At 52.3% G+C, this 25,606-nt stretch overlaps 1 protein-coding gene and 1 pseudogene across 1 annotated transcript; one reads left to right on the top strand and one right to left on the bottom strand.

Moving 5' to 3' along the window:
• LOC135305589 (zinc finger protein 850-like) overlaps positions 1-25,606 on the top strand; it is a 652,086-nt pseudogene that overhangs the window by 468,688 nt on the left and 157,792 nt on the right.
• LOC135306017 (zinc finger protein 420-like) lies at positions 7,914-22,738 on the bottom strand (the record flags this gene model as incomplete). The annotated part of the gene is made up of 2 exons (XM_064429584.1): positions 7,914-8,564; positions 22,070-22,738. Coding segments are annotated over 2 exons (1,320 nt in total), but the record flags the coding sequence as incomplete, so codon positions are not given.

Consider the following 25,606-nt stretch of genomic DNA (forward strand, 5'->3'; position numbering starts at 1 on the left):
CGTAGGAGAAAACAATGAACACAAAACAACCGAGATATAGAACAGCACTTAGGACAGTAATCCCAAATTCCCTGAGTTTGGAGTGTGAGCAGGCGAGCTTGAGGATGTGTGGGATTTCACAGAAGAACTGGCCCAGGGCATTGCCATGGCACAGGGGCAGGGAAAATGTGTTGGCTGTGTGCAGCAGAGCATTGAGAAAGGCACTGGCCCAGGCAGCTGCTGCCATGTGGGCACAAGCTCTGCTGCCCAGGAGGGTCCCGTAGTGCAGGGGTTTGCAGATGGACACGTAGCGGTCATAGCACATCACTGTGAGAAGCGCAAATTCTGCTGACATGAAAAAGGCAAAGAAAAACACCTGAGCAGCACATCCTGTGTAGGAGATGGTTGTGGTGTCCCAGAGGGAATTGTGCATGGCTTTGGGGACAGTGGTGCAGATGGAGCCCAGGTCGCTGAGGGCCAGGTGGAGCAGGAAGAAGAACATGGGCGTGTGCAGGTGGTGGCCGCAGGCTACGGCACTGATGATGAGGCCGTTGCCCAGGAGGGAAGCCAGGGAGATGCCCAGCAAGAGGCAGAAGTGCAGGAGCTGCAGCTGCCGCGTGTCTGCCAATGCCAGCACGAGGAAGTGCCTGATGGAGCTGCTGTTAGACATTTGCTGGGGCTGGCCATGCATTCCTGTTCAAGGAGGACACAGTGACGAGTCAGGGCTGACTTTGCTAAACAATGTCCAAGCCCTTTCTCCCAGCTCTGCCCCTGCTGCTCTGTGCCATCCAATTTTCCTTTTCTCATAGCCCTTCCTTCAGCCCTGTGCCTGGAGCTCTGCTGGGATCTGGCCCCGTTGCTGTGACGAGCAGGGGCTCTGCCCATGGACACCGAGGGGTCAGCTTTGCTCTGCAGCTGTGGGGTTATGGGAACAGGGACAGGGGTCAGTCCTGGGCTTGGATTTCATCAGCCCAAGCTGCTCCTGAGGCAGAGGAGCTCTGCAGCACCTACTGTCCCAGGGCTAAGGAACAGTGGCAGTCAAAGGCAGTTTGAGAGGGTTTCCTGCTGTGCCCAGGGAGATCAGAGAGAACTGAGCAATGCAAGAGCAGTGGCTGCGATTCAGTGAAGGGTGAGGGGAGTTGCTCTTTCACCCCATCTGTCCCCAGCTGCCATTTCTGAGATCCAGGGCAGTCCCTGTGTTCCCCTGGAAATCAGCCTGACACAGCTGGGAGCAGAGGGACCCACAGCAGAGCAAACTGGCTCATCCTTTCTCAGAGTCTCAGCCCCACTCTGGCCAAGGACACTCCTGTCCCTCAGTGTCCCCTGGAGGCAGCTCACAGCTTGGATGGCATCCCAAGGACACACCAAGGGTCATGTCCATGGCATTGCTTGAGGAGAGTTGGCTCATTGCCAGCCTGCCCTGCCCAGAGCTCCCCGGGCACAGGGAGCTGGGACACCCCATTGCTGAGCTCAGCCTGCACAGGAGGAGCCCAAGGGCTGGGCCTGACCCTGCAGCTGGAACTGCCATCCCAGAGAGACCCTCAGCAATGCCAGGAGCACCTGGGCAAGGCAAGGGCAGAGAGAGCCGGGCCTGGGAAAAGCCTTTCCCTGCCCAGCCCTGCCCAGCCCCTGCCAGGCAGCACCAGGGCAGGGCAGTGGCCCTCAGGCCCTGTCAGCAGGAATGGGCACATGGCAGGAGAGATGCCCTTCATCTCTGCTGCTGCTCTGCCAGCCCAGGAGGGACTGAGGGCCCTGAGCCCCGGGCTGAGGGCTGTGCTGGCTGGGAGGGGACACAAGAGCTGTGCTGCTGAGGGCAGTGTCTGCCCTGCAGGGCAGGGCTGGCAGTGCCACATCTGCCCTGCAGCAGGGCTTCCCTCAGCACTGCCTCCCTCTCTCCCTGCCCACGGCTCTGCTGCTGGAGCTGTGCCAGCCCGAGCTGATCCTGTGGCCCCGGGCTCCTTCCCTGCCAGAGCTGCTAGAGCCCAGCCCAGCCCCTGGGCCAGCTCTGCCCTGCAGCTGCTCAGGGCTGCAGGGATTAAAGAACAGCTCCCCCAGCCTGGGCACCGTGGAAAGGTGATGCTGGATGGGCCTGGAGGCTGGGGAGCGGGGGGGCACTTGCTGAGGTTCCCAGGAAAACTCAGGGTAATGGTTTAAGAGCCTCAGCTGCTGTTCTGCCCTGCACACCAAGCTTAGCCACCAAGCTGAGCCAGGGAACAGTGGGAGCACAGATTCAGGAAAGCAGAGACCCAAGCAGGAAAGCCCTGCCCTGAATGAGCTCATGAAAAGTCCCCTCAAGAATGAGCTGGGCGTGAGCTGGAGCTCTAAGCAGCCCTGGCCCACACAGCACCCTCTCCACAGCAGCAGGACCTGCCCTGGCAGGAGTCACTCCTTGCCCCCACAGCTCCCCTGACCTGTCCATGGGGAGCTGCCAGGCAGGCTGAGAGCTGCCCCTGGCAGGTGGCACATCCCCTGGGCTGGCCAAGAGCCCTGAGGGCTGCAGGACCTGCTCTGCAGGATAGCTCTGGCAGTCCTGGCTGCAGCCCCAGCTTCAGCCCCTGCAGCCATCCCTGGCAGCAGGAGCCGTCCTGCCCTGTCCCTCTGATGGTGCCCAGGGCAGCCCTGTTCTGCAGCACATCCTCCTCCTCCTGCTCCCCTGCCACAGAGAAATTGGGAGAGTCCTCCTGGCACATCCCCCAGGCTGTGGGGTGTGCTGGCTTCAGGAGATCCCTCCAGGAGCACAGGGGACATTGCCCTGCATCCACTGACTCACCATGTGGAGGGCTGTGAAGATCTTTCCCCCAGTGAAGTTTCAGCTCAGTGACTTCCTCAGCCTGTCTCTGCCAGGCTCCTGTCCCCTCAGTGCCTGCAGGCAGAGCCCTCAGCCCTGCTGGGCTGGGAGAGGAGCTGGTCCTGGGAAGAGCTGTTCCTTTAAAGCTCAGCAGCACAGACACAGAACAAAGACTTTAATGACCCTCTTGGGACTTGGGTGTTGTTTACATCAGACTCAGTCCCTGAGAGAGCCTTCCAAAGACTTCTCCAGAACTCAAAGTTAAATTGAAACTCCAAAGTTTCTTGAAGTTTTAATGGGTCCCACTGAGGGACATGACTGAGAAAGTGTCCCCAGGTTCCAGTCACAGCAGAACACTGGAGGCTGTGATGACAGCTGGGGACAAACAAGGCAAAGGTGTCTCTTGTGCTGAATAAACCTGGATGTGTTTCAGGAATGCAAAGGCCCAAGGCCTGAGCCCCGGCCCCTGGCCATGCAGATCCTGTCCCTCCCTCATTGCTCAGGGCTCTTCCCGGGATGGGCACTGGCATGTGGGGATGTGCAATGCCAAGGGCAGCACCATGGGGCGGCCCCTGCCAGGCTGCTGAGCAGGGACAAGCAGCCACCCTGTGATGTCACACAGCCCCTTGGATGTCACACAGCCACCTGTGATCTCATACAGCATCCTGTGATGTCACAGAGCACCCTATGATGTAACACAGCCACCTGTGATGTCACAGCCCACTCTGGGATGTCATACAGCACCCTTGTTTTGTCACAGAGCCAATTCTGGGATGTCACCCTGGAATGTCATGCAGCTGCATTGTGATGTCCCAGAAGACTCTGTGATGTCAGAAAGTTGCTTTGGGATGTCACAGTCTGTTCTGTGATGTCACAGTCTTCTCTAGGATGTTACACAGCCACCTAGTGATGTCACAACCCACTCGCTGATGTCACAGAGCCACCAGCTGTTACGTCCGGATCTGCTCTATGGCCTCATACCCTACTCCATGATGTCACAGACAGCTCTGTGATGTCACAACCCCCGCAGTGATGTCACAAAACCCTCTCTGTGATGTCATGCTGCCACTCTCTAATGTCACAGCACACACTTTGACCTCAATCTCCTCTATAATGTCATACAGCCATGCCATGATGTCACAGCCTGCTCTGTGATGTCACACAGTCTCCTCTATGATGCTGTAACTGCTCAGTGACCTCACACAACAAACTCTGTGATGTCATAGCCCAACCTGTGACCTCACACAGCCCACTCTGTGCTGTCACACAGCCCCTTGCTGACATCACAGCTGCTCTGTGCCTCTAGGACACAGCCACAGAGGTGCCGCTGTGACACAGCCCCCTCTGGGACATCCCCCAGCCCCTGCCAGTGCTGAGCCCCTGTCAGCTCTGGCTGTGCCCTGCTGGTGTCCCTGAGCTGCCCTGGCAGTGCCCCAGCCCTGCTGGGCTGTGCACAGGAGCTGCTCCTGGCCAGAGCTGTCTCTCTGCAGCGCTGCCCTTGCCAGGAGCTGCCTCTGGGCCAGGAACCCGGCCCAGCTCAGCAGCACAGACACAGCAGCAGGATTTTAATGACCCTCTGGGGCTTTGGTGCTGTTTGCCTTCGACTTGTCCCTCAGAGTGTGCTCAAAAACCTGTCAACATCTCAAAGTCAGATTGAAACAGAGAAGTTTTCTTGAAGGGTTAAAGGTTCCCATTGAAGGACACAACTGAGAAACTGTCCCCAGGTTGCAGCCAGAGCAGAACACTGGAGGCAGTGATGACAGCTGGGGACAAACAAGGGAAAGGTGCCTCTGGTGCTGAGCAAACCTGGATGTGTTTCAGGAATGCAAAGGCCCAAGGCCTGAGCCCCAGCCCCTTGCAAGGCAGATCGTGTCCCTCCCTCATTGCTCAGGGCTCTTCCCGGGATGGGCACTGGCATGTGGGGATGTGCAATGCCAAGGGCAGGACCATGGGGCGGCCCCTGCCAGGCTGCTGAGCAGGGACAAGGAGGCAATGAGGCCCCAGGGCTGCCAGGGTCACTTGTCTCCTGCTCCTGGCTCAGGCCCAGGGCCAGCAGCCATGGCCAAAGTGCTGCCCAAGTTGGCTCTGTCAGGGCCTTGCAGCTGCTGCCCATCCCTGTGCCCTGTGCAGCCCAGGCTGTCCTACCGTGTCCCTGCCCTGCGCCTCTGTCCCTGCAGCCTGTCGTCATCCCCCGGCTGCCCCACCTGGCTGGCCCCTTCCTTTGCTGACAGCTCTGCCTCCTGCCTGCCTCTGCCTGCCCACACAAAGCCTTGGGCTGCTCCAGGCTCCTTCTGGGGGATGTGTTGCACCACAGCCCTGCCCTGGGAGGGAAATTCCTTTCTCCTGGTGTCCACTTCGGGCCTCCTCAGCTGCCCTTGGTGCCATTATCTTTCTCAGGATCATTTAAATATGAAGCTCCAGCCTCTCTGAAACCACCCTTCAATCCCTCTCAGGCTATTCCTGTTCTGTCCTCAGTCTCCACACCACTGAGCCCAGAGCCATCAGCCTCTCTCTGCTGGTTATGTGATGAGGCCTCCAGAAACAATCTTGGGCGATTTTTGGGTCCTCACCAAGGTCTGTGAAAATGGAAAAGTAGTGGTCAAGGTTGTTTTCTCCCAAATCTTGCAGTGACAGAACAAGGGCAGTATCTTTAAACTGAATGAGGGTGGATTTACATTTGTTAGAAGGAGAAATATTTTATAATGATGAGAATTGCATAGAATGGCAACTGTTTTTCCAGAGAAGTGGATTCCCCATCCCAGGAATTGTCCAGGATCAGGAGCTTTATGCAACTTGACACAGTGAAAGCCTGTCCCCTCCCCAAAGGCAGAATTCCTGTTGTGTGGGTTCTCTGATGTGCTGGGTGCCCTCACAACGCTTCTGGCCAGAATGTCTGCTGAGGGCAGCCAGGCTGCTGCAGGGGCAGTGACCTCACAGTCATCACCATGGCAGCCCTGTCCCCTGGGCCTGGCTCTCCCCTTTCCTCTGCCCCTGCCTTGTCTCTGCTGGCATGAAGAGTTTTGTCATTCATATCTTGTCCCCAAGGTGCTGGGGCCAATGGCTTCCCAGGCAGGCTCCTGGAGCAGAAGTGGCTTTTCAGAGCCCAGGCAGAAATGAGCCCTGAGGCAGCAGCTCTGCAGTGCTGGCCACCAGGCCGGGCTGCCAAGGGAGGCTTCTGGCCATGGCCTGCAAGCAGCTGCTGCTGCCAAGGTGCCTTTGGTGCCTCAGGCTCTGCCTGGCACAGCTCCCAGCACGGCACTCTGCCCTTGTGCCCGAGCCCTTCCCTGTGCTGGGGCTGGCCTGGGGCTTTTCCTGCAGCGGAACCTGCCCTGCTCCTGGCACAGGAAAGGCAGTTCCTGCTGGAGCAGGAGGCTCTGCCTGCAATGGGCTCCAACAACTCCAGCAAGGCCCTGTTGACTTCAAAATTGCTTCCTGGAGCACTATATTCTAATAATTGTTATAGCTCCTATACTGTGGAGTAAATAACACTCTTTTAAAATTTAATCTGTGGTGTAAACAAACCATTCTGTCTAGTCATATTCAGAATCAATCAGAGCTGTATTTAGATAAATCTATCTAGTATTCCATTGATAATTATGTGGGACAAATTGAATTAAGGTTCAATTCTACCTGTCCAGTCTTTTACACCTTTGACAAAGTCTGGGCCTGGGATTGGATCCAGCCATTCCCACTCTCATGTAATAAAATAAATTTTGGAAATCTAGGGGCCCTGCAGGGGTTTAAGCATCCATGGTGGCTGCTGCGGGTCATTTCTCCACTTCATGATGCAGTAGGAGTTTCTCCAATAAAGCAATAAAGCTTTTGCCTGAAGCTCCCACTGTGCCCATGACAGGAACCCCTGTGAGTGTCTGGGACATCCCGGCTCTTTGGCAGCCTGGGGACTCCTGGGATGTCACCATGGAGCCCCCATGAGTGCCTGTGACAGATCGGTGCCTTTGCAGCCCAAGGTGCCCTGGGATGTCACCATGGAATGGCTGTGACTGCCTCTGAGCACAGGGCTCTTTACCATCCCCAGAAACCCCTGGGAGGTGTGCATGGAGTCCCTGTCTCTGCCTGTGACATTCCAGCTCTTGAACAGCCTGGAGACTTTTGGAACGTCCCCATGGAACCCCTCTGAGGGCCTGTGACAAATCTGATCCTTAGCAGGCAACCATCACCAGGACCCTGTTGGAATGGGTCATGGGATCCCAGATCCACAGAACTGGCTGAGCTGGGAGGGACCATCAGGATCCTGGAGTCTAATTGCTGGCCCTGCACAGGACACCCCAACAATGCCAGCCTGGGCCTGGCAGCACTGGCCAAACGCTGCTGGAGCTCAGAGAGCCCTGGAGCTGGGAGCCTTCCCTGGGGAGCCTGGGCAGTGCCCCAGCAGCCTCTGGGGAAAAACCTTTTCCTGAGATCCAACCTGAGCCTGCCCCGACTCAGCTGCAGCTGTTCCCTCCAGTCCTGTCCCTGGGCACCAGAGGGAAGAGGTTCCCACAGCCCCAGCCAGGGACCCCCTCCCAAGGCTGTTGCCATGGCCACCAGGGCTGGGACCAGCTGGGATGCTCGGTTTCCAAGGACTGGGTTTTAGGAACGAGATTCCCCAATTTTCTGCTCCAGCTAAAACTGTGCTGCTGCTCGCTGCCCTCCCACCTCCCATGGAAAGTACAAAGGCCAAAGATCCTGGGCTGGGATAAGAACAATTTATTTGGAACAGCAACGAGATAAAGAACAAACAGTAAGAGAAACAATATTGACAACAGAAGGGATATAAAAAAGGGAAAACTACAACACAACTGACTGCATCTTCCTGGCCATAATTTCCTCCTGCCTGGAAAGGACACCCTTCTCCTCAGGGGGAGATAGAGAGTCCCTTTCCTGCCCCTGGCAATGACCTGAGGTCGGAGTGAATGTAATGACAGAGCCCTGGCCAGACCCTCATATTCTTCAGGCTCACATCATGTCCTTTGCAGGGGCAGGAAAACGAACAGGTGTCTTCCCAGCATGGATCACAGTGAACACGTATCACCAGGGCTCTTCCAAACGTGGTTCTCCCATGGGGGATGAAGTTGGAGCAGTGCACAAAGCTCTTCCTGCAGTTGCAGCATTTGCATGTCTTCCCTTACTGGTGACTGTGTTGGTGTCTGCTCAAATGAGAGCTCTGTCTGAAGCTCTTCCCACACTGAGGACACTCGTAGGGCCTCTCCCCGGTGTGGATACGCCGGTGGGTGACAAGGTGGGAGTTGCAGTTGAAGCCCTTCCCGCAGTCAGAGCAGCGGAAAGGCCTCTCATCTGTGTGAATCCGCTGGTGCTGGAGGAGATTGGAGCTCATGTGAAACCTCTTCCCACACTGGGGACACTGGTAGGGCTTCTCCCCAGTGTGGATGCACTGGTGCTTCATGAGGTAGGAGTTGTACTTGAAGCTCTTCCCACAGTCAGAACAGTGGAAGGGCCTCTCATCTGTGTGAATCCGCTGGTGGCAGAGGAGATTTGAGCTGGTGTGAAACCTCTTCTGGCACTCAGGACACTCATAGGGCCTCTCCCCAGTGTGGATGCGTTGATGCCTGACAAGTTTTGAGCTGCAGCTGAAGCCCTTCCCACATTCCCCACACTCGTAGGCCCATTCCCCAGTGTGGATCATCTGGTGGCTGATCAGGGTGCTGCTCTGCCTGAAGCTCTTCCCACACTCCAAGCACTTGTAGGGCTTCTCCCCATCAGGAAGCTGCTCACGGACCACCATCTCCAAGCCCTGGCTGAAGCTCTGTCCACCTTCCTCGCACAGGGTGGGTCTTTCCTCCTCAGAGCACCCTGGGCTGGGATTGAAGCCCCTCCTCCTGCGGGATCTCAGGGAATTTTCCTCCTTGTTAGACTCCTGTGCCATGGAGCCGCTCAAATCTGCCTCTTCCATGAGGTTCTGCCATGGGGATTTGTCCTCCCTGGTCTCTATTCTCAGCTTGTCTGAGGAAGGCAGGGCAAGGAGAGGATGGGATTTGCCTCCATGCCAGAGGGGAGGGGAAGGAAATCCTCCCAGTGCATCCCTGGCAGGATGGCATTGGCAGTGGGGTTGTCCTGCAGCCTTGGGCTGTGCTGGGCAGGGAGATGGAGCAGGAGAGATAAGGAAAGAGGCACTGACTTCCTCCTCACCTGCCTGAGTGTCTCGGGGCATCTTCCTCTTCCTCGCAGCCTTCTCCTCCATCTGGCAGTGGTTTGGGGATGGGAAATCCTGTTCTGGGAGGAAAACAAGAGATGAGTGCATTGAGTTTTGTACAGGTTTGAGGGCAAACCAGGGGGAGAGTCTAAGCCAGAATTACAATTTAACAAGAAAATTAAGATTAAGGCAATGATACAGAAACACTGCCTTAAATGGAAAGAGTCAGGATATAACCTGACACCCTGTTGGTCAGGGTGCTGATAGCAGTCCCATTAAATGGTGGCTGCAGTCCTGTGGCAGTGATGAATGCGATTCTGTCGAAGCAGCGATCCTGTATAAGGGTCTGGTCTTCCTCTGATGATCGAGTGCTGGTGATGGAGCTCTTGTCCTCTGGGAATCCAGGAGCCAAGGTGCTCCTGGTGTTGCAAGTCTCAGCTTATATCCAGGTAGGAATGCTCCCCCTGGGCGGAGCATCCCACAATGGGATGATGTCATTTTACCAGTCCTGCAGGGACACTCAATGGCCCATTCACAGAAGAGAGCCCCTGGAGGGCATTATCAGGGCTGAGTCATGGAAGAGATAAAGAACACTGCCCCCCCTGTTTATAACAGTTTATGAAGATGGTGATTGAAAACATGCATTTGTTTACATCTTGCACTGCAACCTGAAACAGTGGGGTAATCCCTGCTGGGGGTGTGAACACCACCCCCCTTACCCAAACTGGCTCAGGTGTAAAACCTCCACCCTGGGACAGCCACACACACAGGGGACAATGTCACTCTTGCCCTGGCCCAGGGAAAGTCTCTGTTCCTGTCACTACATTGCCCTACCCACTTTTTTCTCTTTTTCTCTTTTTCCATCTCTCTCTACCTCACACTTATTATTCAATAAAATCCACTTTGGATTTGGTCTTGGTAGCACCTTAATTGGTGCAGAAGCATCTCTCTAACCATTTTCTTAACCGGATTGCAACATTATTTTGGCACAGTGTGTTTAGGCACTGTTGTCTGACCCCAAGAGCCTTTGATAACAGCATGGTTCCCTCCTCTGAGGAGGTTGTAGTTCATTTGGGAGGAAATCTTGGAAACTTGGACACATCTTCCCCTAAGCGAGTTATGTGAGAAAATGGCTGTTGTGGGTAGCCAGTGTAAAGAAAATATTTTCTTGTTCTTCCTTGAAAAGTTTGTTCAAATCACTGGAGAAAACGGAACAAATATTATCAGTGAGGCTGACAAGGTTCATTGACCCCAAGGTGAGGAACACAAGGCTGCTAAAGTGCCACAGGAAGCCCAGCTAAGGTAGCCAAGTTCCTGAATAACTCCCAAATTCGCAGGCTTAGGGGCTTTGCCAAATGTGAGAATCGTTATTCTCTTCATCCCTGTCACATTTGTGATAGTTACACAAAAATTTCTCTTGCTTTTAATAATCTGTACTGGGCTGAATTTCCACTTTTCTTTTAAGATAACATGCCAGCAGCTGAGCTGGAACTGTGCAGGAACTGATGGAAATTGGAATATTCACACAATTGCTTCTATTGTTGTTTTATTAATGCTTGGGATTGGTTTGCGTTTTCATCACATGCCACTAGTGGGAAAATCAAATATTCATCAAAGTGGTTTATGCAGAGTTGAATTTGATTTCTGCCAAGTTTATTTTGTCCAGTGCCCAGGGGATGCTCGAGGGGTCTCTGTTCTTGCCTCTCATCCTGGGGGATGCTTGGGAGGGGCTTTTGGGGGCTGACCCTGTCACCCCAGGCCATTACTCAGGGGCTGTCCCTGTCCCCCTCACACCAGGCCATTCCGCAGGGGGTCTCCATCATTCTCACCCCAGGGAATGCCTGGGGGGTCTCCCTTGCTCTCACTCCTGTACCAGGGGGTGCTCGGGGCAGTCTCTGTCCCTCTCAGCCCAGGGGATGCTCAGGGGTCTCTGTCCCCTTGCTCTGGGCAATGCTCAGGGGTCTCTCCATCCCTCTGGCCTCAGGGAATGCTTGTGCAGGGCTGGGGACCAGGGGCTCTGTGTCCCGCTCACCACTGAGGGTACTCCCCGACCTTCTCATCCCTGTGGAGACGAGGGTGGTCTCTGTCCCTCTCAGCCCTGGTGTGACCCCAACCAAACATCATCGGGGTCAGAGGGACAGAGACACTCCCAAACCCCCAGAAGGGCTGAACCTGGGATCATGCTCATATCCTCTTCATCTGTTTAACCCAGAAATGAGTTCTGCACCTTTAAGGGTGGTTCTGAGACCGAAGGGAGGCAGGAAGTGAGCAGGTTTTTAAAGAAACTGCACTCCTCCATATTCCGGCTGCTGGACAGACAGATTGCAGGACAGGGCTCTCCTTTGGTTTTAATTAGTTTTTAGCTCTCTAAGGCAGATAAGTGCCCTGGACTGTGGTTTTTCTTTTACTTTAGAGCTGTTTAAACCTGCTCTGAACATCCAGGAGAGCACTGGCAGCTCCACCTGTGGCCCATTGGCCTGGGCCTGGTCCACAGCATTTCCAGTGCTGGAGAAACTGATAAGAGACTGAGTGAGCCGAGCTACAGCCCACAGAGGGACTTTCTGAGTTTGTCATCTCTTTTGGAGTGGCAAGAGATTTTATTGTTTAATATTGGTCATTTGCTGTGCTCATGAATGCTTTGTCTGTTAAATAAACAGGTTTTTCAACTTTTCTCCAAGGAAATCTTTTCCCAAACTGACTGGGGGAGAGGCTGCTTGAATTTGCTTTCTAGAGGAAACCCCTTTTGGAGGTTTTCTCCAAAATTTGCCCTAAACCAGGATGGGGCAGTGGGGAGAGGAGAGAGCCCCAAGTAACTGGATTGGGTGGAGATTGCAGACGGGGACCCTGGGACCCCAAAACCCCCCAGCATCCCTAAGCAGGACCCTGGAGAGGGGGAACCCCAGGTGCTCTGGGATCCTCGGCAGCCATGAGAGGGGGGAACACCAGAACTCCAGAGGGATGAGACTGGAAATGGGACACTCCTGGTGGCTTTTTTTGATTCACTTTTGCTTTTTGAAGGTTTTTATGGACACCAGGTGACTTCTAGAGAGGGACTTGGGCAGAGGACCTTCAGAGTCACTGTGCTCATCCCTTGTTTTTCCCCAAAGCAGGTTTTCCCATTACCAAATCTTGGCCCAATTGAGGAGAATGCTGCACGGAAAAGGAGGCCCAGAGACACGCAGGCAGGTGAGGAGGAAGTCAGTGCCCCTTTCCCCCTCTCTCTTGCTCCATCTCCCAGCCCAGCATGGCCCCTGGCTGCAGGACAACCCCGCTGCCAATGCCATCCTGCTGGGGATGCACTGGGGGATCTCCTGCCCCTTCCCTCTGGCACGGAGGCACATTCACAGGCTCTGGGGCAGGAGGGGGAACCGCGGGCGCTTTGGGGTGCGTGGCTCGGCTGCTCCCGGCGCGGTTCCCCCGAGCCCCCGGCACGGCTCCGCCAGGCCCCCCCACCACAGCACTGGCCAGAGGTTCTTTAACTGAAATGCTGGTAAATTGACCATCTGGAATTACACTAAATACAATTTCAAGAAGCTGCTGGTTTGCTGGGCAGTTTGCCACATTCCACATTATTGTTTCTTTCAGTAAAACTGCAGTTTAAATGGTTTTAGTAAATTTATGCTTGCATAAAATTTGTGGCTACCATGGGCTTCTCTCAAAACTAATTTACATAAAATCATGACACACACCTTATATCCTTTTAATCCCTGCAGTAAATCCATCATGCTGTTATTTCAATCCCAGATTGTTCAACTTTTCAGTACCTTATTTCCATTAATAGCATCAGAATAAGTTAAATTTTGTTCTATGTATAACTCATAATGATACTAATTTTTGATTCTGTGATGTTTAATTTAATGCAAATTCAGGGTTGATAAGATTAAGCAAAGTTAAGCTTCATTATTGTCAGATTTGAGCAATGTTAAGTTACATTCTATTAATTTGAAATCCTGCTGTTCTGGATTGAGAGATAATGTGTGTATTCTATTTGCCATCTGTCAGAGGTAGGGCAGTTATCTTCTGCTAATTGGGCACTTTTCTTTATCTCTTCAACAAATCAATCCTCCCTCCAGGGAGATATCTTTTGTTAATGGGCTATTGAGTATAACCGCAGGACTGATAAAATTGCATAATCCCACTGTGAGGTGCTCTGCCCAGAGGGAGGAGCCATGCATTGCAGACATGGTGAGGCTGGGGGTGAGGAGCAGCTTGTCCAAACAGGGTCAGCCCTCAAGGGGCTCATTCTTCTCCATGCCCAGACCTCCCAAGGAGACATTCAGCATCAAGATCTACTGGGGAATGCTTCTATCAGCTCTTCTCTGAACTGGAACCTAAAAAAAATACTTGATTAAAGAAAAAAAATAATAATGAGGTGCACTTTGAAATCTTTCATCCTTAAAGGAACTCTACACTGACTCCAATCAGCTGCACAAGCCATGGACACATGAAGAGCACTGAAGAAAGAGCCCTCAAGAGCTTTCTGTGTTTTGACAATCCCCATGGTGGATTTGTTGCTGAGTCCAGGACCCCGACACACTGAGAGGAGGATGAAGAAGCTGCTCAAGGAGTCAGCAGCAAAACTCCAAGTGCCTTGGAGCATGGCTGGGCCCCAGTGAGGGCAGGGAGTGCCAAAGGCTCCCCAGGGACTGGTGAGAGCAGATCCTTGAGGCCAGGAGTGCAGGGAGCCCAAGGCTCTGGGCAGGGAACTGCAATGCTGAGCAAGGCCTGGGCTGGCTGGGGGAAGCAGAAAGGCCAAGCCCTGAGCCCAGCCTGGGCCAGCAGGGCCTGTCCCTCACGGGTGGCTCGGGGATCTCTGTGGGGCAGGGGGATGTGAGGGGCAGCAAGGACAAATGCCATAAACCCGTGTGACACTCCAGATCCTGATGGAAACAAGGGGCCAGTGGAGCAATGTAGGGCCTCATGGAAACAGGAGGCCATTGTGAACCTGCAGGGCTGGAACACCCCAGAACACTGAAATGCTGGGGGGAACCAAAGGCTCCTTTCCTTGAGTTTGGTGCACAGGAGAAACAGCAACCAGATATTCTCAACATGGCCAGATGCAAAGAATATTCTTGGTAGGACAGGACCCACAAGGTTCATCAAGTCCAGCTCTGAAGTGATTGGCCCACACAAGGATTGAATCCACTACCTCAGTTATCCAAAATCGTTCCACGTAAGTAGGATTACAAGGAGAAGAAATAGAGAACAACAGAAAGACAGACAATTGATAGACATGCATGTAAGTATCAACAGTTCTGTTTCCAGTGTTACTAACAGAAGAACCCCAGCAGAAGGCAGGATCCAGACCATGGGCTTGGCCTCGTGCTCCAGCTTTTAATCCCCTGGGCCTTCATGGGCCCGCCCCAGGGGTGGGACTGCCAGTGGCTTGCCCAATCAGAGTTAGGGAGGGCACCCGCTGCTAGTGTGTGATTGATTGGCAGCTCTGCCAATCAGAGCTCGGCCAGTGCAGTGGTTGTGTTATTGATTGACAGCTCAGCCAATCAGAGCTTGGTTAGAACAGCCCCTGCTGTGTGATTGACAGCTCTGCCAGGGTGGGGTGGGGCTCTGTCCCACCACAAACCAAGGCCTGACCCCGGCCTGGCCCCACACGGGCATTCTGAGCATCCCGAGGTGTCTCGGGACATCGATCTCATCCAGCCCCTGACAGCGACCACGGTGACAGTACAGAACCTCATGGTACCATGGGTGAGTTGTGCCAATGGAGATCCAAGGAAACTATGGTGGGACTGGGGAACTTGATAGAATCAAGGAGACCATTGTGCAGTTCAGGGGCCCTGTGGAAGCAAGGGTCAATGATGAAACTGTGGGGCCAATAAGAACAAGGAGCCATTGTGACACAGAAGGGCCACATGGAGCCAAGGGACCACTGTGACTCTACTGGGGCTCATTAAACCAAGAAGCCATTGCGACCTTGCAAGACCTCATGGAATCCATGAGAACATTGTGACATTGAGGAGACTCATGAAATCAAGGGAACATAGAACAAGTCTGCCTGGTTTAGCCTCCTGGGGGCTGTCTGACAGGTCCCACTGAATTTGGCATGTCAAGGGCCACTTCCCATCTGACTGTGAAGCACTAGGGCTCTGTGCTTTCATTCCTATGGAAAAGAAATCTTTTTCTTGTCTAGGTGGCCATGGCCAAAATTGGAATTCTGCCTCTAAAATTCCCTATATCCCATGCTTACTCCCAGACCAAATCTGCCAATACAGTCAAGTCTGGCTAGGCTTGGCCTCTGGTGACTGCCTCTCATCTGCCACTGCACCACTGGGGCTCAGTTGTTTCCTTCCTGTGGAGACCTCTGCGACACTGCGAGGCGTTGTGGAGCCAAAGGGCATTGTTACACTGTAGGAACTTGTGGAACCAAAGGGATCATTGTGACATGTGGCCACATGAGTCCAAAAGCTCTCCTTGAGGGCTGCCCCAGGCTAGCTCTTTGGCACACAAGCCACAGCGAGGGGGGGCACTCTCCTCGCTTCCGCTTGCAAGGAGAGAGCCTTACGCACTAATGCCTTGAAGGAGTCTGGGCCAATGCCAACAGGAGTGAAGACAGCGGGTTTCGACTTCTGGTGATACAGGGTCTATTGGGAGGAGCAGGGAGATGAAAAGTCTAGGAGGTCTAGAAACTGAAGACAGTGGGAAAGGGCTTACAGCAGCTTATAAAGGGGGGGTGGCAACAGGGGTGGAGTTGGCCCTCCAACCAAGAGAGGAGCAGGAAGGAGTGGAAAAGGAAAGAAGGACACTGCTGTGGGACCAATGGAGAGCAACTAGGGGAGCGGCCCCACCCCCTAAACCAATCACTTGATGCCCAGAAGAGAAGCTTCTAGATGGAGAGGATGTGTCGCCAAGTGATGGACAGGGCACCAGGCTCAGTCAAAACAAAAGATGCATTTGTAACTGGGGCAACAGGGGAGGAGACAGAGAGACTGACAAGGATTGCGGGAGAGGCGGCAACCTGGGTAGAACCATTGTATAACTAAAGGGGTGAGTGGAACAAACCAACTTACAATATACAACTTAGCATAAGTAAAAACCCAAAAAAAAAACCACAACACAACATCTCTCCCTTTTTTGTTTAAAATTAATCACAAGATGAGAAAACAAGTCCTTAAAATGAAGTAAATTCAATTTGATTGTTAAATTCCAAGTAAATGTCCCCAAACTAAGGTTGAGCTAGTGGGGCAGAAGCCCACCAGCCCTCCTCAGGAGCCAGATGGTCTTCGGTGGAGTCTTGATCTTCTTCCTCCAGGTCTGATGTTGGAATTTGCACTCAGTTAATGCTTGGGGAAGATGTCATCTTTGTCAGAAATTTTAGTATTAGCTGCCATATGATGCTGGCAGCAACACAGACAATTAAAATGACTAAACAGAACAAAAGAATGGTTATTAAAACAGAGCCCACCCAGCCTGAAAGGCCCCATCTGGAGAAAATGTCCCCCAGGCAGTCTGCACTCTCTTTCTTAATCTGATGCACCATGTCCTTCAGTTGTGCAATTGTATTCCTGATGTCCTTGGCCTTAGATGTCAAGTTCAGACAGGAGAGCCCCTCAAACTTCACATTGATGGTAATGGAGCAGGAGCAGGAAATCAGTTGCTGCCCTGTTCTGAAGGGTTGCCTGCCTTGTTATTTCTTCATCTGATAGGAGGTCGCTCAGGACTGCTGAGATTAAGTTCGCTTGTTTGGCTACCCAGAACTCTAGGTGAGCTAATTCACCTGCAGCTTTTGTCGCAGCCACCCAAGGTAAAAGGACTGTGATTGCAACACCTTTAGGTTTGGACCAATGAACAATTTCCAAATCACACTTAGAATCTAATTCTTGAAGGTTTCTCCGGGAATGGGCTGAATTGTGTGTGACGTTTTTAGATTTCTAATTTGAAATTTGGATATTGTTGGGTGCAAACAGCGTCAGCCTCCCAAAACAACAAGGGCCTCCTATTAGGCAAGAGGGGATGCCTGCCCAAGCTGGGTCTCCACAAATTAAGAAAATTCCCCGGGGAAGGGATCGGGATTTGTGGTCATAAGTCGAAGCCATGGAAATTTGGGAAATGGCGTTGCACCAGTTTCCAGCGGTGTAATCTTGATTGTGTTGAAGGACTGGGAGGTAGGATTTATCAAGGGGGTCTGGGGAAAACAGAAATTGGACACAAACTGAGGCTGGCACGGAGCCGAGCAAGGTAAACTCAAGGGGTTCAGAATCTGAATGATTTAATTTGGGGAGGAGATTTCTCCAGACAAGGTTAGGGTTAATTCCAGGGGAGAGGTAACTTTCTAATGGGCAAGGAGTTTCAGGGAACTGTTGGGAGGGGGAGGAAACTCATCTAGGTTTGAAGGGATCCCCACAAGGCAGGTCGACAAGAGGTCTGCTGCTGAAACGGTGGTCAAACAAAGAAGATCCTGGTCAAGGACCTTGGTGAGCACTTTCCAGATGTTAACTTTTGGCTGGGGGATGATCCACATATCAACAGGTGGTATGGTGGACCAGATGAAAACCAGGATGACGGTGATCCAAAGCCAGATGAGGGCCATTAGGTTTGGGTTTACTGGAAAAGAAGCAGAATCAGTGAGTACAATGCAAAAAAAGGGGGGTGGTTCTACTCCAGGATGATGAGATCATCTGAAAAAAGTCTCTTCTTCCTCCTCCAACAAACATCTTCTACTTGCACTACCTGACAAGCCAAACTTTTTTTGGTAGAAATGGCTTGACCCATTTGGAGGGTACCCACTTAGGCCAAGAGGGACTGGATACGCAAGCATATTCCCTTCACTGGGTGACAAGCTGGAAGGGGCCCTCCACTTTCCAGGTCTCCGGGTCTCTTACTATGACCCAGGACCTGTCCTTCAGCTCCAGTAGAGGGTTTGCGTGGTAACACCGAGTCATGGGTGGATTCAAATTTTCAAAACTGCAGTTTAAGAAGTTTAATCTGAAAAGCGCTTTGGACAACCCAATCTGGGGAGGGTCCACATTCACTGTCTCTCGCTGATGTTCGAGCGTTGAGACTCTGCTGAGACCTCTTCCACCATGGTTTGACCTGTCGGGGAATAAGGGATGCCAGCATGTCTTATTCCCCATTGTTGCAGGAAAGCTTTACATTCCTTGGATTTGTGCCCTGGCCCATTATCCGTTCGAAATTTCGAGGTTGAGGAACTTCCAAGGTGGCATCCTCTGAATTTTGTCACTTTGCAGCTCGAGCCCTGCAGCAATTAATGAAGATGCTGCCAGTTCAAGTGCATGGCTAAGTATGTCGTTGCTGAGTGCACAAATTTGAATCCCCAATGATTACATACCTGCAACGGATCCAGTGCCAAGTACCTGGGGTCTTGGGCGAAACCGTTACTGCATGGAAATTAGAGTTTCGGAGCTGGACGGGCTTTGTCAACTGGAGTCTGAAGGGAGAAAGTTTAGATAATGTCGTCAGAATGGGTTTTTGGTTTAAGTATATAGGTGTTGCAGATGGTGAATCTTTAAAAGTCATGTCCGGTGAAACATTGGAAATCACATCAGGTAAAGTCATGTCAGTTATGTCAGCAACAAGTGGGATGTGTCTGAAGGGGTCTCCTCCCCTGCCCTCCCCACAGGATGCTTAATTGTTCTGCCTTAATTTTGTTGTCGCAAAGGGAGGGACTGCACTTAGAAATATTTTTTTTTGACCCCTCCTCAGAAAGCGACTGGCTCTATCTAAATTAAAGAAATTGTTGCTGCAGTGGGCAAGCCAGGGCCCAGTGGCATGGCTTGACACAGAGATGACACAGGCAGTCCTCGGGCAGTGGCAGGCCAGCAGGTCTTGGCATGGTTTGCGTGCCTGGAGCCAAAGTAGGATTAACATCAATGAGAGGTTTGGCAAAAGCAACTTTGAGAGCAGTTCTTGGTGTGTGATCTTTTTGAGTAGGTTCCTCCGGAAGCACAGAAAACTTTTTTGCACAAACTTCAAGCATGAGTTGCAAGGGGGGGGGGGGGGCATTCTAATGGGAGGCTGAGGATGGCCACCTTACACCTGGGATTGCTGTTAGCTGATGCCATCTCAGATAAAATCTCTTGACAAGCCTCCTCACCCCAAACCTGCAAATCCACTGCCTTCCAGAGGCATTCTACAAAGGCTGTAAAAGGCTCAGATGGAGATTGAAATATTTTAGAGTATGTTAACAAGGGAGCCTCAACTTGCAAACGAGGAATGCCTTTTCAGCCAACTACACAGCTTCTTTTAAAGCCTCTCGAGGTAGTACGTCGGCTTGAACCTGCCCTTGTGCCCAGTTTGTCAGGCCACAAATATGATCAATAGAGATGGGCTCTCCTTTCAAGTCTGCACTAGTCTGGGGATTCTCCCACAGAGTCGGGAGGATTTCCCGAGCTGCCTTTTTCCATACTCCCTCCAACATGGTGTACTTGGTGGGATTGAGGAGGGAGGAAAACAAATCTTTGAGATTGGCTGGGGTACCTCTGACTCTGTGAGAGTGGCCCTTAAGATTCCCCAGAAATGTTCACTATCTCTACCAAAATCTTTTTGGGCCTTGCAAAGTTCTTTAATTATGTGGTGTGGAAAGTGGGGTCCATTGGGCTCGTGTCCTGCCCTCCCTCTCCGGATGGTATGAGACTGGAGCCGCTGATATTGTGGGCATTGGCTCCGGTTTCCGGTGTCCCACCTCTTGTCCCCCGCAAGCCAAAGCATGGGAACCAGAAAGAGGAGGGGGAGGGGAGGAGCTAAGGGACTAGGCGGGGAGACCTGATGTCTCCCAGTCTCCACCTCAGGGACGTAACATGGAGCAGGGATTTCTGAGGAGGGACTGGCAGAGGGACAAGGGAAGGGGCAGGGGAATGGGAGGAGTCTAAATAAGAAAGGGGTTGTTCGACATGCAAAAGGGTTTATAGAAAGAGGAGACTGGGTTGGCGGGAAAAGCCACAAGACTTCCGCCATATTGGGCTTCACAGAAGCCATTTTGTGAGGGATAAGGATCTGGGAGATTAAAGCGAACTCGGGATGGAGATTTGCAAACTGAAAGAGGCTCAGAAGGGGAAGGTCCCAAGAAGTTTGGCCAGGACTTCTCGGGCGGCAGGGGCAAGAACCTTGGAGAGAGCTGGGGAGATGGGGACCCCGATTTGTGACAACTGTGGAAGCTCCCTTCAAGATTCCACCTTTTGGGCCCACGGATGAGGGAAGAGGGGTAGGACAGAGAGAACCGCATGAACTGGGGATTGAAGTGTTAACTGATGGTTGTTTTCTCCGTTCCCGCCTTCAATTTAAAATGGCTCTAACTTGATGGACGCAGAGAATGATCTTAGAAAGGGAGGAGTCCCCTGACCATCCTAATTCTGCCAATTTTACAATGACTACATCCCAAAAATTGACCTCATACAATTGATCAGTGGTAACCTCCAGGAAGTGAGAAAACAACCAAACAATTAACTTTCTTAATTCCCACTTTTTAAACATGAACATCGCCACCCGCAAGGATTCCCACAACTTGGATAAACGCTGTTTTCTGGATCCCAGAAAGCCTCACACCCATGGCTTATGATGTTAAGAGAGGGAACCAACACCCACCACCCTTGGGAAAAATGAAAAGGAAAAGGCAGAAAGATCCACACCTGCCCCTATCGAAAAAGACAGTGGCTGTGCAGCACAGAAAAGAGGCAAAGGTGCTAAGTTAAAAAGACCTGGCTCAAAGTAAATGAAAGGAGCTCAGGACGCCCCGACCCTTCATCAATTGAAAGGATCTGGGGTAGAGAGACAGGGGAACAAGAAGAAGGAGAGAAAGGGAGAGGAGACCACTTACAGTTGCAGGTGCAGAATTCAACGTCGTTTTGACTCGGGCCCCCTCTCAGTAAAAATGCGTTGTTAGGTGAACAAAAGACCAAATGTGGGGGTTCCTGTCAGGGAAGACTCCTCGGGTGCAGGAGTGCCTCCCCGAGCCTCCGGGAGTGCCACCCACCAGAGATGGGTCTGCTCCTACTGGAGGAAGTTTCACAGCCAGGTGGTCTCAAGAGGTCACTCCCACAGCAGGTCCAGATGCAGATCTGCAGGAGCCCAGAGTCCACTTTCCACAGGGTCCAGCGATGAACTCAGGCCTCACATTGGGTGCCAAACTGTGGCCACATGCATCCAAAAGCCCTCCTTGAGGGCTGCCCCAGGCTAGCTTTTTAGCATGTGAGCGACAGCGAGGTGGGGGGCACTCTCCTCGCTTGCAAGGAGAGAGCCTTACGCATGAATGTCTTGAAGGACTATATGCCGATGTTGATGGGAGTGAAGAAAGTGGACTTTGACTTCTGGTGAAACAGGGTTATTGGGAGGAGTAGGGAGATGAAAAGTCCAGGAGGTCCAGAAGCTGAAGACAGTGGGAAAAGGGTTTACAGCAACTTATAAAGCGGGGGGGGCCACAGGGGTGGAGCCTGCCCTCCAACCAATAGCAGAGCAGGAGGGGGTGGAAAAGGAACAAAGGACACTGCTGTGGGACCAATGGGGAGTGACTAGGGGAAGGGTCCCAGCTGCTGAACCAATCACTTGGTGCCCAGAAGAGAAGCTTCTAGATAGAGAGGATGAGTTGCCAAGTGACAGACAAGTCACTGGGGTGCAACAGAACAAAGGATACAATGTTAACTGGGGTAACAGGGGAGGAGACAGGGAGACTGACAAGGATTGCGGGGGAGGAGACAACCTGGGTAGAAACATTATACAACCACAGGGGCGATTGAAACAAACCAACTTGCAATATACAACTTAACATAACTAAGAACCTGAAAAACACAACACAACAGTAAACAATCTCCATATTGCATTCTACTTTAGCACAACACAGGCACAGCAAGAGAGGTAAGAATTATGTTTTCCTTCTTCTCTGCTTGTCTCACAGCTTTGAACATTCACATGTTCAGAAGGCATGTGAATACCACACTCAGGGGGAGAGAGAGTCCCTTTCCTGCCGCTGGCAATGACCTGAGGTGGAAGTGAATGTGATGACAGGGCCATGGCCAGACCCTCATGTTCTTCAATTCCACACCATGTCATTGGCTGGGGCAAGAAAATTAACAGATGTCTTCCCACCATGGGTCACAGGGCTCTTTCCAATATGGGTCCTCCAATGGGGGAAGAAGCTGGAGCAGTTCATCAATCTCTTCCTGCAGTTGGGGCACTGGCAGAACATCCCTTATCGGTGACTCCTGGCTGGTCAAGTCAGAGCTCTGGGTGAAGCTCTTCCCACATGTGGGGTACTCATAGGGCCTCTCCGCAGTGTGGATCCGACGGTGCCTGACAAGGTTGAGTTTCTGCTTGAAGCCCTTCCCACAGTCAGAGCAGCGGAAGGGCCTCTCATCTGTGTGAATCTGCACATGCAGGTGGAGATTGGAGCTGGTGGCAAACCTCTTCCCACACGTGGGACACTCGTAGGGCCTCTCCCCAGTGTGTATGAGCTGGTGCCTGACGAGGTGGGAGTTGCACTTGAAGCCCTTCCCGCAATCAGGGCAGCAGAAGGGCCTCTCATCTGTGTGAATCCGCTGGTGCTGGAGGAGATGGGAGCTGGTGTGAAACCTCTTCTGGCACTCAGGACACTCATAGGGCCTCTCCCCAGTGTGGATGCGTTGATGCCTGACAAGTTTTGAGCTGCAGCTGAAGCCCTTCCCACACTCCCCACACTCGTAGGCCCATTCCCCAGTGTGGATCATCTGGTGGCGGACAAGATTGCTGCTCTGCCTGAAGCTCTTCCCACACTCCAAGCACTTGTAGGGCTTCTCCCCATCAGGAAGCTGCTCATGGACCACCAGCTCTGATCCCTGCCTGAAGCTCTGTCCACCTTCCTGGCACAGGGTGGGTCTTTCCTTTTCAGAGTACCCTGGGCTGGGTTTGGAGTCCCTCCTCCTGATGGATCTCGGCGGCTTTTCTTCCCCATTGTATTCCTGTGCTGTGGAGCCACTCAAAATGGCCTCTGCTACAAGGTTGTGCCATGGGGCTTTGTCCTCACTGGTCTCCATCCTCTGCTCCTTGTCTGGGGGAGGAAGGACAAGGAGAGGATTGGATTGGCCTCCGTGACAGAGGGAAGGGGAAAGAGATTCCCCCAGTGCATCCCTGGCAGGACAGCATTGCCAATGTTGTTGTCCTGCAGCCAGGGGCCATGCTGGGCTAGGAGATGGAGCAAAGAAAAAGGGGAAAGGGGCACTGACTTCCTCCTCACCTGCCTGCATGTCCCAGGGCATCTTCGTCTTCCTCACAACCTCCTCCTCCATCTGGAAAAGGTTTTGGCATGGGAAATTCTGGTTTGGGAGGAAAACAATGGATGAGTACATGGCGTTTTGTACTGCTTTCAAGGCAAACCACAGGGAGAGTCTAAGTCAGAATTACAATTTAAAAAGGAAATTTAGATCAAGACAATGATACAGAAACACTGCCTTAAACTGACACAGTCAGGATATAACCTGGCACCCTGTTGGTCAGGGTGGTGGGAGCAGTCCCATTAAATGGTGGCTGCAGTCCTGTTGCAGTGATGATCGTGATTCTGTCAAAGCAGTGATCCTGTAGAAGGGTCTGGTCTTCCTCTGAAGGTCCAGTGGTGCCTATGGAGCTCTTGTCCTCTGGCAATCCAGTAGCCAAGGTGCTCCTGGTGTCAGAAGCCTCAGCTTATATCCAGGCAGGAATGGTTGGCTCCTCCCCCTGGGCGGAGCATCCCACAATGGGATGATGTCATTTTACCAGTCCTGCAGGGACACTCAATGGCCCATTCACAGAAGATAGCCCCTGGAGGGCGTTATCAGGGCTGAGTCATGGAAGAGATAAAGAACACTGCCCTGCCTGTTTATAACAGTTTGTGAAGATGGTGATTGAAAACATGCATTTGGTTACATCTTGCACTGCAACCTGAAACAGTGGGGTAATCCCTGCTGCGGGGGGTGAACACCACCCCCCTTACCCAAACTGGCTCAGGTGTAAAACCCCCACTCCGGGAAGGCCATGCATACAGGGGACAATGTCAAACTTGCCCCGCCTCAGGGGAGGTCTCTGTCCCTGTACCTCCCTTGTTCTCCCCTGCTTTTCTCCTTCTTTCCATCTCTCTCTCTACCTCACATTGACTGTTCAATACTATCCACTTTGGATTTGGTCTCATTAGCACCTTAACTGGGGCAGAGGCATCACTCTAACAATTTTCTTAAGCAGATTGTGACATTATTTTGGCACAGTGAGTTTAGGCACTGTTCTCTGACCCCAAGTGCCTTTGATAACAGCATATTTCCCTCCTCTGAGGTGGCTGTGGTTCTGTCTGGAGGAACTCTTGGAAAATTGGACATCGCTTCTTCTGAGGGACTTGTGGGAGAACTGATGAGGAAAATGGCTGCTGTGGCTGGCCAGTGTAACAAAAATATTTTGTTGTCCTCCCTTGAAAATTTTATTAAAATCACTGGAGGAAAGGGAGCAAATGATACCAGCAAGACTGACAAGGTTCTTTCACCCCAACATGAGGAACGCAAGGCTGCCAGAAGTCCCACAGGAAGCCAGCTCAAGTAGCTAAATTCCTAAATTTGTCCTGAATTCACAGGCTTGGAGACTTGGCCACATGTGAAAATCATAAGTGTCTTCGTTGCTGTCACGTTTGTCACAGCTATACAGAGTTTTTCCTTCCTTTTAATAATCTTGGACCAAATTTCCATTATTTTGTTTCTTTGTAACCTGCCAGCTGCCAAGCTGGAGCTGTGCAGGAACCGATGAAACTTGGAATTGCCACAGAATTGCTTCTATTGGCAGTTTATTAATGTTTGGGATTTGTTTACATTTCCATCAGAAGTGACTTGTGGCAAGAGCAAATGTTCCTCAAGGCATTTAAAGTGGTGTTAAGTTTGATTTCTGCCAAGTTTATTTTGTCCAGTGCCCAGGGGATGCTTAAGGGATGCTTGGGAGGGGCTTGGGGGGATTTTGTCCCTGTCCCTGTCACCCCAGACCATTCCTGAGGTGGTCTCCATCATTCTCATCCCAGGGAATGCCTGGGGGTCTCCCTCCCTCTCACCCCCATGCCAGGGGGATGCTCGGGGCAGTCTCTGTTACTCTCAGCCCAGGGGATGCTCAGGGGTCTCTGTCCCCTCACCCTGGTGGTTGCTCGGGGGTCTCTCCATCCCGCTGGCCTCAGGGAATGCTTGTGCAGGGCTGGGGACCAGGGGCTCTGTGTCCCTCTCACCGCTGAGGGTGCTCAGGGCTGGGGGGGGCTCTCCGACCTTCTCATCCCTGGGGAGGTCAGGGGGGTCTCTGTCCCTCTCAGCCCTGGTGTGACCCCAACCAAACATCATCGGGGTCAGAGGGACAGAGACACTCCCAAACCCCCAGAAGGGCTGAACCTGGGATCATGCTCATATCCTCTTCATCTGTTTAACCCAGAAATGAGTTCTGCACCTTTAAGGGTGGTTCTGAGACCGAAGGGAGGCAGGAAGTGAGCAGGTTTTTAAAGAAACTGCACTCCTCCATATTCCGGCTGCTGGACAGACAGATTGCAGGACAGGGCTCTCCTTTGGTTTTAATTAGTTTTTAGCTCTCTAAGGCAGATAAGTGCCCTGGACTGTGGTTTTTCTTTTACTTTAGAGCTGTTTAAACCTGCTCTGAACATCCAGGAGAGCACTGGCAGCTCCACCTGTGGCCCATTGGCCTGGGCCTGGTCCACAGCATTTCCAGTGCTGGAGAAACTGATAAGAGACTGAGTGAGCCGA

This window comes from Passer domesticus, chromosome 8, assembly GCF_036417665.1.
Source record: "Passer domesticus isolate bPasDom1 chromosome 8, bPasDom1.hap1, whole genome shotgun sequence".
Classification (NCBI taxonomy): Eukaryota; Metazoa; Chordata; class Aves; order Passeriformes; family Passeridae; genus Passer; species Passer domesticus.